The sequence below is a fragment of the Carcharodon carcharias genome, chromosome 18 (genome assembly GCF_017639515.1).
Source record: "Carcharodon carcharias isolate sCarCar2 chromosome 18, sCarCar2.pri, whole genome shotgun sequence".
Lineage (NCBI taxonomy): Eukaryota > Metazoa > Chordata > Chondrichthyes > Lamniformes > Lamnidae > Carcharodon > Carcharodon carcharias.
Window position 1 is genome coordinate 27,287,911 of NC_054484.1, and position 16,679 is coordinate 27,304,589.

Consider the following 16,679-nt stretch of genomic DNA (forward strand, 5'->3'; position numbering starts at 1 on the left):
ACCTGATGGGGTATTTGATGTTTCGTAGAACAGTTTTGAGCTAGATACGCTTAACTCCTGGACTTTATAGCATGAAGATGGTGCTATACTGGGAGGGGTAACAACCAGGGTGGGAGGAAATAATGGCTTTACTTAGAACAAGGAGATCAAAGGTGAAGATTAGTCAACCACAGGGTAGAGCGATCTGCAATTGTAGTCGTAAGCCACTTGCAGGAGAATTTATTCCATGGGCAGATGCAAAAGGATGTGGGGTTGGAAGAGGGAAGTGGGTGGTATGGGATACAAAGGAATATTTGTAGAAGGCCTTATCTGTGATCACGATCATGGCAGGAGAGAGGCAATTTGAGACAACAAGGTTGAAGTAGGTAAGTGTGAATATGACAGGAGGGCTTATATTGGCAGATGGGTTGAAAGAGTAAAAGCTGACAGTGAAATCAGAGGGAAAGCTGAGATAGGGATTCAAACCACTAATGGGCAAGGAGTCTGTCCATGAAGTGGCTGAGACAGGAAGGCAGGGTCATAAAAAAAATTAGGATTTTAGGGGAGACTGAGAAAGGTTGGGGCAAAATGTTCTCAAGAGAAGGTTATCAGGAATAAGGGGAGAATCCAAGCTGTGATTTGATGTTTCAAGCAACCCCACTAGCCCCACTGCTTATAGCAAGGCAGATGATGGTAAAAATAACCAGGAAGTTTGCTTCAGTAAGGAATAAAGTGTCATCCATGAATTGATTTTCTGTCAATTGTAATAATTCACAAGGTTGTAAACAACAACATCCTTGTTTAAGAGTGAACGGACATTCTGGAGGGAATTGGAGAAGGATGGTAATTGCTTATTCAGTGGCAGATTCTGAGGGAACAATGGTGGGTGGGGTGACTTGAGTGTTTTGCTATCCACAATAACTATATACAATATCCTAAGATTTCTTTCAACATAACTACAGCTTGATGAGCTTGGAGGTAAAAAAAATCAAAATCCAGCAGGATGTGAAAAGCAACTTTATTTTCTTTTTAATAGGACATGTACCAAAGTTGAGTGAAAATGTAGTACAAAGGAGGAAAGTTCAACCAATGTGATTCACTGGTTCATAGAGTGATAAATAGATTTACAGGCATACCTACCTTTAAAACTAACTCTGACTTTGGTTCTGCCTGTGGTACTAACAAGCAGCTAGAGCTTACAAAAACTAGGTCACTTTCTTAATAACCATCCTGGTAAGGACTGGCCATGGATTCACTAACGTTCAATATTTTTATTTTGAGGGAAGTGTTGATCCAAAAAATGCTAACAAGGTCTTTTAAAGCAAATGTATTTATTTGTAAACATCCCACATTTGCCCAATTATTCCAATCTGTACAAATATGAACAATATGTACAGCACAATTCAATAATTTAATAGTTTACTGATAATACACTTCTAGACTTACAGCTTGAAAGGTTCTAACATCATACACAGGTAAGTATACTGTGACGAGACATTACAAATCGGTAATTTTTTACTTCCACATTTACCCAAGGTAGTCACGTTAACAAATAATCAATGGGTAGCTCAAGTAACCAATAGTTCAGCCTAGGATAACATATTAAAGTGTAGTGGTACATATGGAATTGGATTAGGGTTGTGGTTACAGTAACTCATCATTAACAAGTCTTATCCCTGCTTCTCTCCTTTCCTAAATAACAGGTCTTGTACCCTTGAATGCACAGAAAACATTTTCCTTTTCTACTCTTATATATAAAGCCATGTGACTCAGCCCCGTTTTACTCCCAACCTGCTGTCTAGTTCAAAAGTAAAATTGGCAGGCGGAGTGGTTTGGGAAGAAAATAAAAAAAGGATGACCAAACCCAGGGAGCTTTTTAGTTCAAATTTCACTCCATTCCATACAATAACCACCTCCAGGAGCTAGCCTTCATTCTGGATTATGAAGTGCAAACACCATTCCAATAATAGCAACATTAATCATTCTGATAGTACACAGCACTGCAGTCCTCCATTGTAAAAGTAAACCAGTCAGAAGAAACAAAATGCAATGGGCTTAAGTACCTAAGTCCAACTCGAACATTAAACGACAAACTAAAGTGGAATTGATCATGCATGATACATCGTGAAGCACATTGTAACACAGCTCACATGACTTGTGCTAGTTAGTGAATTTTTAAGTTTTCAACACAATAACCTGTGCTTTAGTATATACGGTTAGTTTCAGCGCATGGAGACAGGTAGCTATGTTGCAGAAGATATGCAGAAAGATAAAGCACAAGAGTGTGTGTCAATCATCAACACACCCTTTTGTGATACACTTGATAAAAGATAATGCTTTATGTAACTGTACTGATAAAAGCTTCAAAGTAAAAAGATACTTAAACTGATCCTGATAAGTGGTTGAATGAACGTGCACAAGATCTACTGTTTGCAATTAAGTTCACTTCCCTGTTTAAGTCTTGAATATACCAAAATTCCATAAGTGCCGGCTCTGCTGGAAAGGACTACCTTAAATATCATAGCAGGCCACTAAACACCACATGATTAACTGCAATTTTGCAATAATATGCAAATGAAGTAAAACCGTGAGGAAACAAGTCATTCCAAACATTCAAAGACATCTAAAATGGTAGAACAGACAACTAACAAAAATTGTTCAGTGCCAACCACAGCATTTTCATGTGGACCATTATTACTCTGTTGCTCTATCTGGCTGTCCTCATTAATATCTTTGCAATTTAATATGCAGGCTTGCAGCAGAAAATAACAATTTATACAGTACAAATTTCCCACATTCTTTCTGCCAATCAGTACACATACAGTTATATACTTGGGACTCAATCATTTGCACTAGTTACATTGCTTGCTGTCCAGTATCCCCATTATAACTCAGTAGTGTGATCGCTCTCTGCATGAGGAGTCCAAATGCAAATAAAAAAGTGGTAAAGTTCACTTTTGCTTAGAATGGCTGGCAGTATAATCTGGCCGTCTTGTTTGAATGATTTTTGGTTTAGGTCGATTTTTCCCTTCCTCTTCCTCTTGTTCCTGCTCCAGTTCTGGATCACTTTCACAGACATGAACGACAACGCTGGGTGTGGTGTCGGTACCTGCATGCAGTTCGTATTTCTCCCCTGTACAGAATATAAAAAAGTGGATCTTAGCAACAACAAAAAAAAAATCTCCTTACATTTGATACAAGAGTTATTATATATTGTGACATCCACATGTGTTGACAGGCACACATTGGATCATCGCTTATAACAAGTTATTCTTTCCAAGAATTAAAAAAACAGAGAATGCATTGTCCTTAGACCTTTCCTCTTACATCTACAAGCTTTTAAATCCCAAATTTGTGGCACACGATATTGTTTCTTGTTTTAACTAACCTTCCCTCTTACCTCTTTCAATCTTGGTGTGCCCTGGTACTTAGTCTCGTCATCTTAGCTCAGCAATTTAAAAATTATATTCCTCGTGGTTTAACAGTCACCACACCTTTTGAATATATTTCATCCAGTTTAATTCTATTTTCTTCCTTTCCTTACAGTCCATTTTTTTTTTAAATCAGCTCACCTTCCCGACAACTGATCCATTTCCAGACCAGCACTATTCTGTATCCAACCTCTGGACGTCACACAACAGCAGCCTGGGTTGACTTGCCCTTTAAACATCCCTATCACCAGAATCGCATTTCAAGGCATCTCAGCCAACTCAATTAGGAAACGTCCCTTTGGGACAGTAGATGAGTTTACGTCAAAATGCTCACAATTTTAGAGAGCATTCATGTACTTGCAGAGAATCTTGATGTTTCTATATGCTTCAATCTTGCATGAGAAAAATGCATTGCGGTGGGTGGTGGTGGTTGGGGGCGGGGGGGGGGGGTGGTGTGAGAGAAAGCGGAAGAAAGAATTAAGCCCTATTGAACTACGAACAAGCATGTGTTGTGATTACCTGGGCCCAGCTTAGATATTGCATATAGCAGGTCATAGTTTATAACCGGAGTGGCATCTTCAGCTTGCTTCCAGCCAACAGGAGGGGATGCTGGTGGAGAAATGAGGAACTGCTTTTCTGGATGTGGTGGAGCCAGGTGTGGGTTACCTTTACTGAAAGTTTTGTTCTGGATCTAGAGAAAGAAAAAAATCACTCATTTAAAAAATACTGTAAGTTTTTTTAAAGTTATATTTTGATTGAAAATTGCTGTGTTAATTTTGTGCACAAAGTTAAATCACACTTAAGAAAAGGACACTTTTCCATTTCAGACACCCAAGAGTATATTTTTGATCAGCAATAAATTTTCAGACAGAGTGGATATTATTGACTGGATGTGAGTCTGAAATGGGTCATGTTGCACCTTTTTCAAAGCCTGGATTTTTAAAATTCTTTCATGGGATGTGGGCATCACTGACTAGGCTAGCATTTATTGTGCATCCCTAATTGCCCTCAAGGAGGTGGTGGTGAGCCGCCATCTTGAACCGTTGCAGTCAAAGTGCTGTAGGTACACCCATAGTGCTATAAGGAAGGGAGCTCCAGGACTTTGACCCAGTGACAGTGAAAAAATGGCAATATAGTTAAGCCAGGATGGTGTGCGGCTTGGGGGGGAACTTGCAGGCGGTGGTTTTTCTATGCATCTGCTGCCCTTGTTCTTCTTGGTGGTTGAGGTCGCAGGTTTGGAAGGTGCTGTCAACTCACTGCACTTACCCACAATAAGATTGTTGTAGGTGGCACTGATGCAGACTTGATGGCATGAATGTGATATATAAAAGACCTAACTAACCACAATGCTGGATATTTGTCAGAAGATATTTGTCACTCACAGGTATTTCACACTTTCGACTGGCACTGAATGTTAAAGTGAACCAAGTCATTGGCCTCATCTGCCATTATGTTGGCAACAATACCTGGTGTCCCTGGCACAGACATGGCAACTGTGGGGAACGAGTTTCACAGGTTTCAGGTTAGATCTAAGAAAGACTAAATAGGAGCAGGAGCAGGCCATTTGACCTAACGCGATCTGTGCCATTTGCTGTCACAACACACCACTTGGAATGACACTTGAAATGATATGAAGTGACCGGCTGCAGCCTTTAATCTGCCACCACCTACTCACAACCACCTCATACAGTCCAAGTATTTTAGGAACTGAGGGGTCAGGTGCTGGGCTATTCAGTCACACGCCCGCAGGCTCCATGTCATGCCTTCACAGTTGTTTTCCTTTCATGTCACTTTTGACTGTCCATTCCTTTCCCCCTTTCACTTCAGATTTTCTTGAGATGCCTTATAAGCCTTTGCAAATGTTCAACATTTTTTGGCCATTTGTGCAGCGTCTTTCTTTTAAGCATTTTCATCCTTTTAAATTTCATCTCAATTCTCTATTTGCTAGTCAGTCCACTCCCAATAGACTGATTGGCCTTCAAAAGGCCTTAGATACCCATGCCACCATAAACAATGGCATTAATGAGCTGACCACAGAAAATTGCATGCAATTAACACACTTCCTGCTATTGAATTGATTTTTAGACAATTTGGACTGAACTTGCTTAGGATTGGAAGCATTAAATTCTCATATCCAAGACTCTCCAGATCTCCCTCTATTTTGAGTCCAAACATTGCTGCTGTTGATGTGGCGTACATGGACTTTCAAAAGGCATTCAATACAGTGCCACACCGAAGGTTTGTAAGAAAAGTCATAGGTCATGGGATAAAAGGCGCAGTAGCAACACGGATACAAAATTGGCCAAGTAATTGGATGCAGAGGGTAACGTTGAATAGATATTTTTCAGGCTGGAGGAAGGTTTGTTCCCCATGGTTGATATTGGGATCCTTGCTTTTCCTGATATATATTCATGATTTAGATCCTGGTGTGCAGGGGACAGTTTCTAGGTTTGCAGACGATACAAAACTTGGGAGAATTGTAATCTATGAGGAGAACAGTACAGAACTTCAAAAGGACATTGACAAGTTGGTGAAGTGGGCAGATCATTGGCAGGTGAAGTTCATTGCAGAGAAGTGTGAGGTGATTCATTTTGGTAGGAAGAACATGGAGAGACAATATAAAATAAGGCGTACAATTCTTACATGTGTGCGAGAGCAGAGAAACCTGGGTGTATATGTGCATAGATCATTGAAAGTGGCAGGACAGGTGGAGAGAACAGTTAATAAAGCGTACAGGATCCTGGGCTTTATTAATAGGGGCATAGAGTACAAGAGCAGGGAGGTTATGCTGAGTTTATATAGACACTAGTTAGACCTCACTTAGAGTATTGTGTACACTTTAGGAAGGATCTGATTGCATTGCGATCGCGAAGCGGTTTACAAGAATGGTTCCAGGGATTAGAAACTTGAGTTATGAAGACAGATTGTAGAGATTGGGACTGTTCTCCTTGGTAAGGAGGAGACTAAGAGGAGATTTGATAGAGGTGTTCAAAATCATGAGGGGACTATATAAGAACAGATAGGGAAAAACTGTGCCCACTCGTCAAGGGTCACAACATGAGGGCACAAATTTAAAGTGATTTGCAAAAGAAGCAAATGTGATGTGAGAAAAAGCGAGTGGTTTGAGTCTGGAATGCACTGTCTGGAAGTATGGTGGAGGCAGGTTCAATCGAGGTATTCAAGGGGACATTAGATGGTTGCTTGAATAGAAACAATTTGCAAAGGTATAGGGAAAAAGCAGGAGAATAGCATTAAGTCATGATGCTCATTTGGAAGCTGGCACAGACATGATGGGCCGAATGGGCCTCCTTCTGTGCCATAATAATTGTGATATCCAATCTCAGAATACCACTGTATATGGCAGCAGAGCCCTATTCTCACAAATAAGTCATCCTGTGCAATAAAACTGAAAATTTAGTGTTGAATGCTTTTTTCAGTATTGCTCAAGGCCTCATGGAAGTACAGAAACAGTTTGGAGGCACTTCAATATATTTTAAGTAAACAGATTTATTAAAAAAGGAGCTTGCTTTAAAATTATGACAGTAAAAATGAATACCTGTGCGAAGTATAGTTTCATTTTCTTCCCATTAAACTCAGTTTCGTGAAGTTGAATTCTGGCCTCAGTTGCTGCAATGGGGTTGCTGAAGTTGATCCGTACACGCCTGAAGCTCTTAAAAAACTGAAAGGTCACATTCTTGTCATAGGCCCTGAACAGTGTCTCAAAGTCATCCTGTAGAGAAATTCAAGCAATGGTTAAATTTCAAGCAATTAGTTCCAGGATAGGTTTAATAGCTTTCAGCATTGGATTTGAATCATAATCGTGTCACTTTACTATCATAAAAATCTGTAGATCAAAGTACTCTAGAGTTCCTTGATTTTCTGATCTTTTTCATTAGTTTTCTGAGTTCAAGTGGAGAACAAGATCAGAACTCTCACTCTGAGGTTGCTCAATGACATCAAACAGGCAGTGGTATCCTAAACAGTGGTATCCATTAAATATAAACAGAGCCATGCCTTTGGATTGCCACTAGCCATAATGCAGGAGCAGAGAAGATACCAAGCTAATTGATTGGAAGATGAGAGTTCCTAAGTGATAACATTGTTTAGTGTATTTTGGCTTCTCTGTATTGGACTCTGTCACCTACTCCAGGACCATATGAAGACCTCCAGGCTTTTCTTCCTCTTGCAAGTCAAAGAGCTGACAAGATTGATCCTTAACATCCGAGCTTTCAATTAAACAGCCAATAATTGACATGATCAAATGCACTTGGGAGTTACTGGCACACTCTGGTGATAACATCATTTTATTAAGGAGTTACAAGAGAATGATATTTGACCATAATGTGCCACAGTCAACTTGATGTTTCAAAAATTGAATAAAAATTTGAAACATACAAAACGGAATAACTGGCAAAAAGATCACAACTTCAGGAATAATTAAGTGCAGCCTTTTTGAATTGAAGCATCATATCCCAAACACACAGTAAGTTTATTACTGCTTGTGAATACATATAAATACCACCTCTCTCTTTCAAATAGCTTATCTTTCCCATAAAGATATAGTAATCATTTAAAAAACTCTTCAGTACAAAATGGGCCAAAGCAACGTTGACATGTTTAATGTTTTGCACAAGTTAAACAGGTAACTAATCTTTTAAATCATTCCAAAAATAAAACTACCTCTGCCTTCAAATTGACAACCATAGAATATTTAGATGCATGAAGTTCACATAATATACAAAGAAAATTTCCTGGACATGTATGAAAAGTCTAAAAGCAATACGCAGCAACTGTGACTTCTTTCCGACGCACACCGGTGCTGATCATACCTTTGCCGTCCATACCTACACCACATAGACTGCAGCAGTTCAAGAAGGCAGTTTAACAGCAAGTACAACAATTCACAGTCATGATGCCAAGTTCGCCTGAGAGCAGATCTCGCACACCTGGCTCTAAACCAAAATGTAAAACTCTTGGGCCAGCCTTCAGGCCAGTTAGTTCCAGCAAGGTTTACATCTGGCCTACAGCCAGCTGTATGAGACTAGCTGCTGGTCAGCCCAGTGGAATCAGTGCAATACAAGACAATGAGTGGCAGCTCTGCTTTTGATTATTTGCTTCCATTTTCCAATGGGGTTTTGCCCTAGCTCACTTCGCTCATACCTGTCTTGCTGCGTTTCCTGCAAGTACTTCTCAGTTAAATGCAGAGGCAACGGCTATTCATGCAATCTTATATACCAGTTTGCTTAAACAAGGAGCTGTAAATGCACTTAAAATTGTTCCACTGCTATGCAGGTCCAAAGACAAGCCAAGTCAAGCATAGCAACCATCTGGTTTTAACATGGTCATGTCGGGTTGGTGGATGTTAAAAGGTTGTCTGTAATTGTGGATAAATAGAATTACCTTTCTACTAGTAACAGCCAAAGACTGCTCCTAATCACATAACAGATGTCATTAAGAGCTTAATTATAGAGGTAGGTTTTACACAACATCTTAAAAGGAGAGGCAGAAAGACTTAAGGAGGGGATTCCTGAGCTTGGCGTCTAGAAGATTGAAGGCACAGCTGCCATTGATGGGGTGAATGAAGTAGGGAATGCACAAGGTGTTAAGTTGGATGGACGCAGAGTTCTTGGGCGGTTGAAGGAGGATACAGAGATAGGGAGGGATTTAAACACATGGATGAAACTTTTAAAATCAAAGTGTTCTACAACCAAGAGCAAATGTGACTCAGGGGTTATGGGTGAACAAGGCTTGGTACAAGTTAAGATGTGGGAAAAGTTTTCAACGAATTCAAGTTACTAGTGTGTGGAAGCACAGGTAGGAGGACATTGGAATAGTTATGTCTCAAGACACCAAAAGCATGGGTTTCAGCAGCAGATGGGCTGAGGCAGAGATGGGCAATATTATTTGAGGTGGAACAAGCAGTCTTTTATTGGAGGGGATTATGGGGTGGTAAACTGAGCTGCACAGAGATTGTGAACAGTCTGCTTCAGTTTCAAGAGGTGGCCAGGGACTGGGATAGAATCAGCGGCTAAGTAATGGAGTTTGTAGTTCTTTTCCTGGCCACATCATTCACAAGAAATGCCTCAAATACCTCAAAAAAAAAAGTTTATGCCCAAAGCACATTCCTCAATAAATATTAAACTCTGCTGGATTATAGTCAGATTTCAAGGCATTTGTTTCGTACTGGCACCCTCCAATCTCCAAATCCAAATCAATTTCCTGCAAGGGTCATATTATGTTCACGTAAAACAGTAAAATACTTAGATATAAAACTACTTTCCAATGCTGCCAAGTCAGATTTCCTTCTTTAACAGCTCTCCTGTAATTGGACTGGTCTTAATCCGAATTGAAGCTTCCTCCATACGCGAATAAAATTTACAACTTGAATTTCTCCATTAAAAAAACAAAATCTCTATTTTCATGAAAAACTACAGAAGTGCACTAGCCCAGGTGCTCTCGTATTCATTTCGTTCCACTGCGCCCATTCACTTCAGACAATGGCTAACCTACTCCACCATAGATGTTAACCAATTTAACATGTAAAGGGGATGCAATGAACCTCTTTTCCATCCCCAATAGCTAAGTGAATTCTCCCAAAACATCTAACTTTACATCCAAAAATATGCACAATACACATATGCTTTTGACCATTTGCCGTCCTCAGTAAGAGTATAGTATTTGGTATGACTGAAGCTCACAAATCACTTTCCACATGACATTCACATTATCTCCACCTGTGTCTCTCAGTCCAGACAATTTCTGAAATTGTTTTTGACTACTGAATCAAATCAGCAGCAGTGATTTATCGCTAAATTCAATGCAAGCTCTCAAAATGGAAGTCTTTTTATTGTATTAAGATGGGTTGAGAAGAGAAAGACATACAACTGAAAGTATAATTAAACCATAAATCCACTCCTGGACTACTTAGGAATTGGAATATTCCATCCTGAGTCAGGGTTAATAGATTTCCTTCAATTCTTTGTCCAAGTCAGTAGCTAATTAAAAGGTTAGCTGAAAGGAACTGACATCAGACTGGTGAAATTCAACCCTCCACTTCCTGAATCATTTAGGTTCCACTGGTAATATTCTACAAAAGTGCTTTATAATTCATTTGTATAACACAAAGCTTCCAATGGAAGTATTTCCATAATATCATACAATTTGTCCCATTTATAATGCAGAATGGATTCAGAGGCCAACACTGCACCACCAAATATGCTGGAATTGTGCGTGTACAGCTGATCGGAAGTCACAGTGAAGACTTTACCCTTCTCCCAACAAACCAGGTGAGCTCAGCACACCTGAAGGCAGTACAAAAAGAGCACCAACTTTGAATGCTTTCGGCATTGGTTTGCAGATTCAGGTGATATCCATCATCTTTGGAGAAACACGTGATGCCTCATGTTAAGGCCGTGCAAGTTCTATATGAAGCAGAACACTACTGGTGTACTAGATCACCCAGGCTCTACCCCAGAGGGTGTTAAGTGTATTTCACACCCCTCACTCCGAAAAAGAAACAAGGTAGGAGTCAATAATAAGATTGCAGATTATGTGAGCCCCACTTCTGTCATTTAAAATCTACCTCTTTGACCAAGTAACATGATTGACTCTTAACAGCTGTCAAGGGATGGACAACAAATGCTGGCTGTGCCGGTAACATCCACATCCCAAGAAAGAATTAAAAAAAAACTTTTGGTCATCTCTCCTAATATCTCCTCCTGAGGTGTGGTGCCAAAATTTGATTGCTAATGCACGTCAAGGGCCTTAGGAGTATTTTGCTCATTTTCAGTTTGGGCAGTGCATTTGTGATTACCAGAAAGGCTAATGAATGTTATTTGCTAATGGAAGAAGATATAAAGATAGGAATGAGGAATATGACAATCGGCTTTTTAAGGGCCAGAGTCAAGAGATTTAAAAATACAAAGTGTAAGGCGAAAAAGAATTAAGCTACTGCTCCACCTCCTTAAACAGCTAACCACTCCCATTCTCTCACTAGTCCATAAGAACATAAGAAATAGGAACAGGAGTAGACCATTCGGCCCCTCGAGCCTGCTCCGCCATACAATAAGATCATGGCTGATCTTCTTGTGTTTCGATTTCCACATTCCCATCTAACCCCGATAACCTTTGACTCCCTTGCCTAACAAGAATCTATCTACCACTGCCTTAAAAATATTCAATGCCCCGCCTCCACCACCTCCTGAGGCAGGAAGTTCCAAAGTCACACAACCCTCAGAGAAAAAAAAACTCATCTCTGTCCTAAAAGGGTGACTCTTAATTTTAAAACAGTGCCCCCTAGTTCTCGACTCACCCACAAGAGGAAACATCCTTTCAACATTTACCTTAAGACCATTCAGAATCTTGTATGCTTCAATCAACTCACCCCTCACTCTTCTAAACTCCAGTGGAAACAAGCCCAGTCTGTCCAACCTTTCCTCGTAAGACAACCTACTTGTTCCAGGTATCAATTTAGTAAACCACCTTTGAACTGCCTCCAATGCATTTACATCCTTCCTTAAATAAGGAGACCAAAACTGCACACAGTATTCGAGGTGCGGTCTCACCAATGCCCTGTCTAACTGAAGCATAACATCCTTACTTTTATGTTCAATCCCTCTCGGAATGAAGGATAGCATTCCATTAACCTTCTTAGTCCAGGGTCTCCTGTATTCATTTTGTTCCATCTACAGTCACTTCTCAAATCTGCCTATTTGAGAATAATTCAGTGATGGCTCTGCTTACAAGTGGCTGTTCTTCTCCCCCTGAACAGCAGCTCCCTACAACAACGGCTGATCTCCCGCAAAATTCTTGTTGACAAGTGAAGTTCCATGTACGTTCTAGTGGTAAAAAGAAAGACTTGCATTTATATAGTGCCTTTCACAACAACTTGCAGTTGTATGAGCACCTTTAGTTTAGTAAGAAGTCCCAGGACTTTAGGGCAGAATGTCCCAAAGTGTTTTATAGCCAATTAAGTATCTTGTGAAGTGTCATCACTGCTGCAATTTAAGAAAGAAAGCAGCGAACTTACTTACAAGAAAGATCCACAAAGCATCATATCTGTACTTAGGTCTTGATTGAGGGATAAACATTGGCCAAGACACCAGGGAGAATGTCTCACCAAAACAATGGCACCTCTGACAGTGCAACTCTCCTGCATGTCCTAATATGTCAGATTCAAATTATAAGCAGCATTTATAGCTTTGTCCCTCTGCTATAGCACAAAGTCTGTCTACAACTGAAGGCTGAAAGAGCCTGTGTGAAAGAGCCTGACCACTCTACTCAGACAACCACCAACGTAGGGATAAGCATGTCAGAATATACTGCTGACATTGCGCTCTGGGTATCAGGAAGGCATTAAGGCCTAACTATGCAGGTGATCTCACCTGTCACTGAATTGAAACCTGGGAAGAATTAAACATCTAGTCAATACTAGAGCATGTAGAACCTTTTGACGTGAAGCAGCACACACAGAAGTGACCAACATTGTCTGCTATTATTTGACCTTTGTATAATGTGGTCTAACCCTAGGCATAAAACAGTAAGTGTTAGCAACTACATGACAGGTGGTCAGGTCAGAACAGTGCTCATGAAGCACTACAGTTGTTCAAAGGCATGTTACAGTTACAGTTTGTATTTATCCATTTGTTTTAAAATATAAAAGTTATCTGAAGCTTTCTGAGTGAAGCTCCCATCACACTGCCAACCACACCCCCACAACCGCCAAATACTCTTCTCAATCTCGATCACAGAGTGGTTTATCTGGTATCCATAACATGAGAAAAACCACATCGCAGTTGTACTGCCAGCCAGCTTTTTCTAGGCTGTTGGTGGTAATGCATTTTATTTGCATCTTCCTCAGTTTTGCTTCATATTTTAGCCATGGAAACTTTTCGTGTTATTTACAATTGGAAAATGCTTTTTTCACAAACACCATAATAATCAAAAAGGAGCCACGTGATTCACCACATTTGCAGTATGAATAAGAACTTCAAATAATGCCCAGTGCACATTTTATTCACAGAATGTTGCTTATGTATGAAACTGTATTCATTGGGCTCAAACATGCTAACCGGCGCTCACTTTAAATCTTAAATTAAGTTTATGCCAGTGAACAATTATAACCTACACTCTCAAGTTATAATTAGATGTGAGAAAAGATTGGGGACTTCATTCATAAATTTCTACCAACAGATCCCCTCATTAACTCAAGTACATTTTTTTTAAATTGTGGGATATAATAAAGGAGGCCTGTCATTTAGAACTTGTACAAAAAGTAGAATTTCTCCCTTGGAAAACTATAACATGCAGCTATTCACAATTCTGGGATTTTTTTCCCTTCCCCAGTTGTTAAGTCCTCAAACGTCCTGACAATTATTCTGCACAAAGTTTACAGCCGAGACTTCCTTCCCTGATTATAAAACAAATATTGGTACTTCACTCAGTACTACACTGAGACAATGCACTCACCGGTTACCGTACTACCTGTTGAAACCCTTCCCCTTTATTTCAGAAGCAATAGATGTTACCTAGTTTTCCATGACCTTTAGGTGATAAAATTCACCATATTTGTACACAGTTCCATCTTCTTTCCCCCAAAATATGTTATACTAAATAAGCAGGAACGGAGGACAGGAACAACTATGCAAATGAACATCATAAAATGTAGTTAGATCTTCATTCCACATTAGCTATTGGGAGTATTAGGAAACAAATATCAGGTATGCACAATACCAATTTCGAACAAGCACAAACTAAATTACAACATGCTTCCCAAGTCAAAATGCTATTCTTAATGACACTCAAATATGCCAAGCCAGTTAAATATGTCCTAAATAATAACAATAAGGATGATAAAGTGCCCTAAAATGGACAATAAATTGAAACGAGTTAGTCATTCTCAAAGTGTTTAAAAAATAGACATGAATTAACCCAACTCCTTACCCGAACATCAACATCAGTAAAGACTTCAGTGTCAGGCAAGCAGGCAATCAGAATAATATTGCAGTTAAGACTTTGGAAATGCATGGCTGATTTAGGAAAAGGCTCCCAGGTCTGATTTGTAAACCAGCAAAACAGTCTCAAGCTGCTGCTGACACTTCTATGAATTACAAGCTGTTGCGCTCTACTCTAATTTATACAGAATCTTGTGCTCACCCTCAGGAGCTTTACGGTATGAGACAGCAAATTCTTAAACAAAACCTGCACGTTCCAACTAGGACAAAATGAACTTCGAATGGAAAGTAGTGACATCAGCACTTAGTCAAGATATCTATGCTAATCAGCTTGGCTTTGCACTGGAAGATGGAAAAAACAGCTGATGTTGCCTGGCAGCTGTGTTATCATTGGTTCTGCACATAGTTTCCATCAGCAGTAATTCCATTCAACACCCACAATATGCACTTAATTTGAATGGCTTGCATCAGATGGAAAATTTTACACTGTTAAAACAACTGTTAAATAGTAACTGGAATAAATCATTAAACTGAAGATATTAAAGAGAACAGTAGGAAAATTAACCAGTCACCCTCGAATCTCCCCAACCCTCTTTCCTTCTACTCAAAACAGGCACCTCATGAATTTAATGACCTTGGCTCAGCCAAAACCATAAGAAACTGCCAGCACCCTTGCACACACACAGCCTGTTCCATTTCGAAATTTCAAGGAATTCTTTGGAAGATGTCCAAGAGACTGAAAAACATTCAAAGGTTCTACTGCACTAGTTAGTGATTAGAGAATTTTTACCTGGTGAATGCAAGGGGTGGCAGAAAACCACAGTTGTACTGCCGGCCAGCTTCATATCATAATCTGGCTAAGGAAAACTAAACTCTTGGAGCAGGGATTTGGGGGCAGGAGGAGGGGGCAAGATGGTGGAGAAACAAGAATTAGTTTCTGTGTTAAAAAAAAGCCAATGGTGACCCTTACAAATTGTAGCCGGAGGACACTGGGCAAATTTAATACAAAACAAGGCAGGAAATCTGACAGGCTCTTCTCTGCTGTCAATTCTGTGCAATCGCAGCAGTTTAAAAATTCTCAATTTAAATTAGAAGCAATTTTAGGCTCCAGACAACAATCCAGAATGAAAAGGTCTGGAAGGAAAGATTGGATATACATAGTACAAATATGAATAGGAGGATGTGCCTCTTGACAACTAATGGGGAAATTATCAACAAAAAATGACTGGAAAAATGCTAGGGGAATTTAATGTGGCAATTACCAAAGTATGAAGACTTAAATACGCACATATTTCTGTGGAAAACCAAGGTAATCGGAAAATCTGTCTCACATTTACTTTGTGGAAACAAGGAAGGAGGTCATGCTGAATGAAAATGAGGAAGGAACATGACTGTAGCGTGATAAAATAACAGGACATTGCCCATTAAGCAGGTTTGATTTTTAAAACTGGTTTATTTCAAAATAGGTCAAAGCGTCCCCATAGGTCACTAGCACTACAGAAGGAAGCTGAAGTGAAGACTCATTTAAGAAAGTGTGGAGCACTCTTCAAGTAACATCAGTGGCTACTCCCCCATTTCAGTTAGTGCAGGAACCAGATTTGGTAGTTATTACAAAAGCAAAATACAGTGGATGCTGGAAATCTGAAAAAAAATGCTGGATAAACTCGCTCTGATAAATGGTCATTGACCTGAAACATTAACTCAGTTTTTCTCTCTACAGGTGCTGCCTGTGCTGCTGAGAATTTCCAGCTTTTTCTGTTTCTGTTTCAGCTTTGATAACTATTGCAGCCAAGTGTCCTATAATGTTTCCAAAACCTCCTCTTAGTGCATTAAGTATTATACAAAATAGAACTTGATTTATTAAACTAAGCACAATGAAATTTAATTTGCGAAACATTTGGAAAATTGAGCTCCAATAGAGATTGCAATATACTAGTTAAAATAAACGTTAAACTTCAGTCACGTCAATACAACTCTCTTTGCTACTCAACTAACCTTTAGCAGCCATTCACAACACAGTGACAATATTTACATGAAGCATACACTGTTACTTTCTTTGTTGATTAAAATACAGTTGACATTTAAATGTTTCGTCGGTGTACAGCTTTTTTCCCCTCAAAACTTTTGGACTGCAATTTACTCAAATTCAGATATTGACAATCTTAATGAACCACTGCATTCATTAGCAAATCTAGTCATTGAATACAACCAAGACAACAACAGCAGCAACAACAATAACAACGACACGTAAGGTGGAAAGCGAGGTAAAGAGGCAGGGAGGTATAGGGAGGGAATGCCAGAGTTTGGGGCCTAGGTG

General features: G+C 39.6%; 1 protein-coding gene across 4 annotated transcripts in view; it reads right to left on the minus strand.

The window, feature by feature from the left end:
• Nucleotides 1–1,293: 1,293 nt before the first annotated feature.
• LOC121290660 (calcipressin-1-like) overlaps nucleotides 1,294–16,679 on the minus strand; it is a 76,540-nt gene continuing 61,154 nt past the window's right edge. The window contains exons 1-5 of one of the 4 annotated variants that reach the window (XM_041211403.1): nucleotides 14,352–14,538; nucleotides 12,010–12,247; nucleotides 6,967–7,140; nucleotides 3,930–4,101; nucleotides 1,294–3,112 (exon numbers count right to left, since the gene is read on the minus strand). In XM_041211403.1, coding sequence (XP_041067337.1) covers nucleotides 2,931–3,112; nucleotides 3,930–4,101; nucleotides 6,967–7,140; nucleotides 12,010–12,084 — 603 coding nt within the window. In that variant the 5' untranslated portion in view covers nucleotides 12,085–12,247; nucleotides 14,352–14,538 and the 3' untranslated portion in view covers nucleotides 1,294–2,930. Of the gene's footprint in view, nucleotides 3,113–3,929; nucleotides 4,102–6,966; nucleotides 7,141–12,009; nucleotides 12,248–14,351; nucleotides 14,684–16,679 lie in introns of those variants that run through there. The other 3 variants (XM_041211402.1, XM_041211401.1, XM_041211400.1) reach the window with 3 other exon arrangements.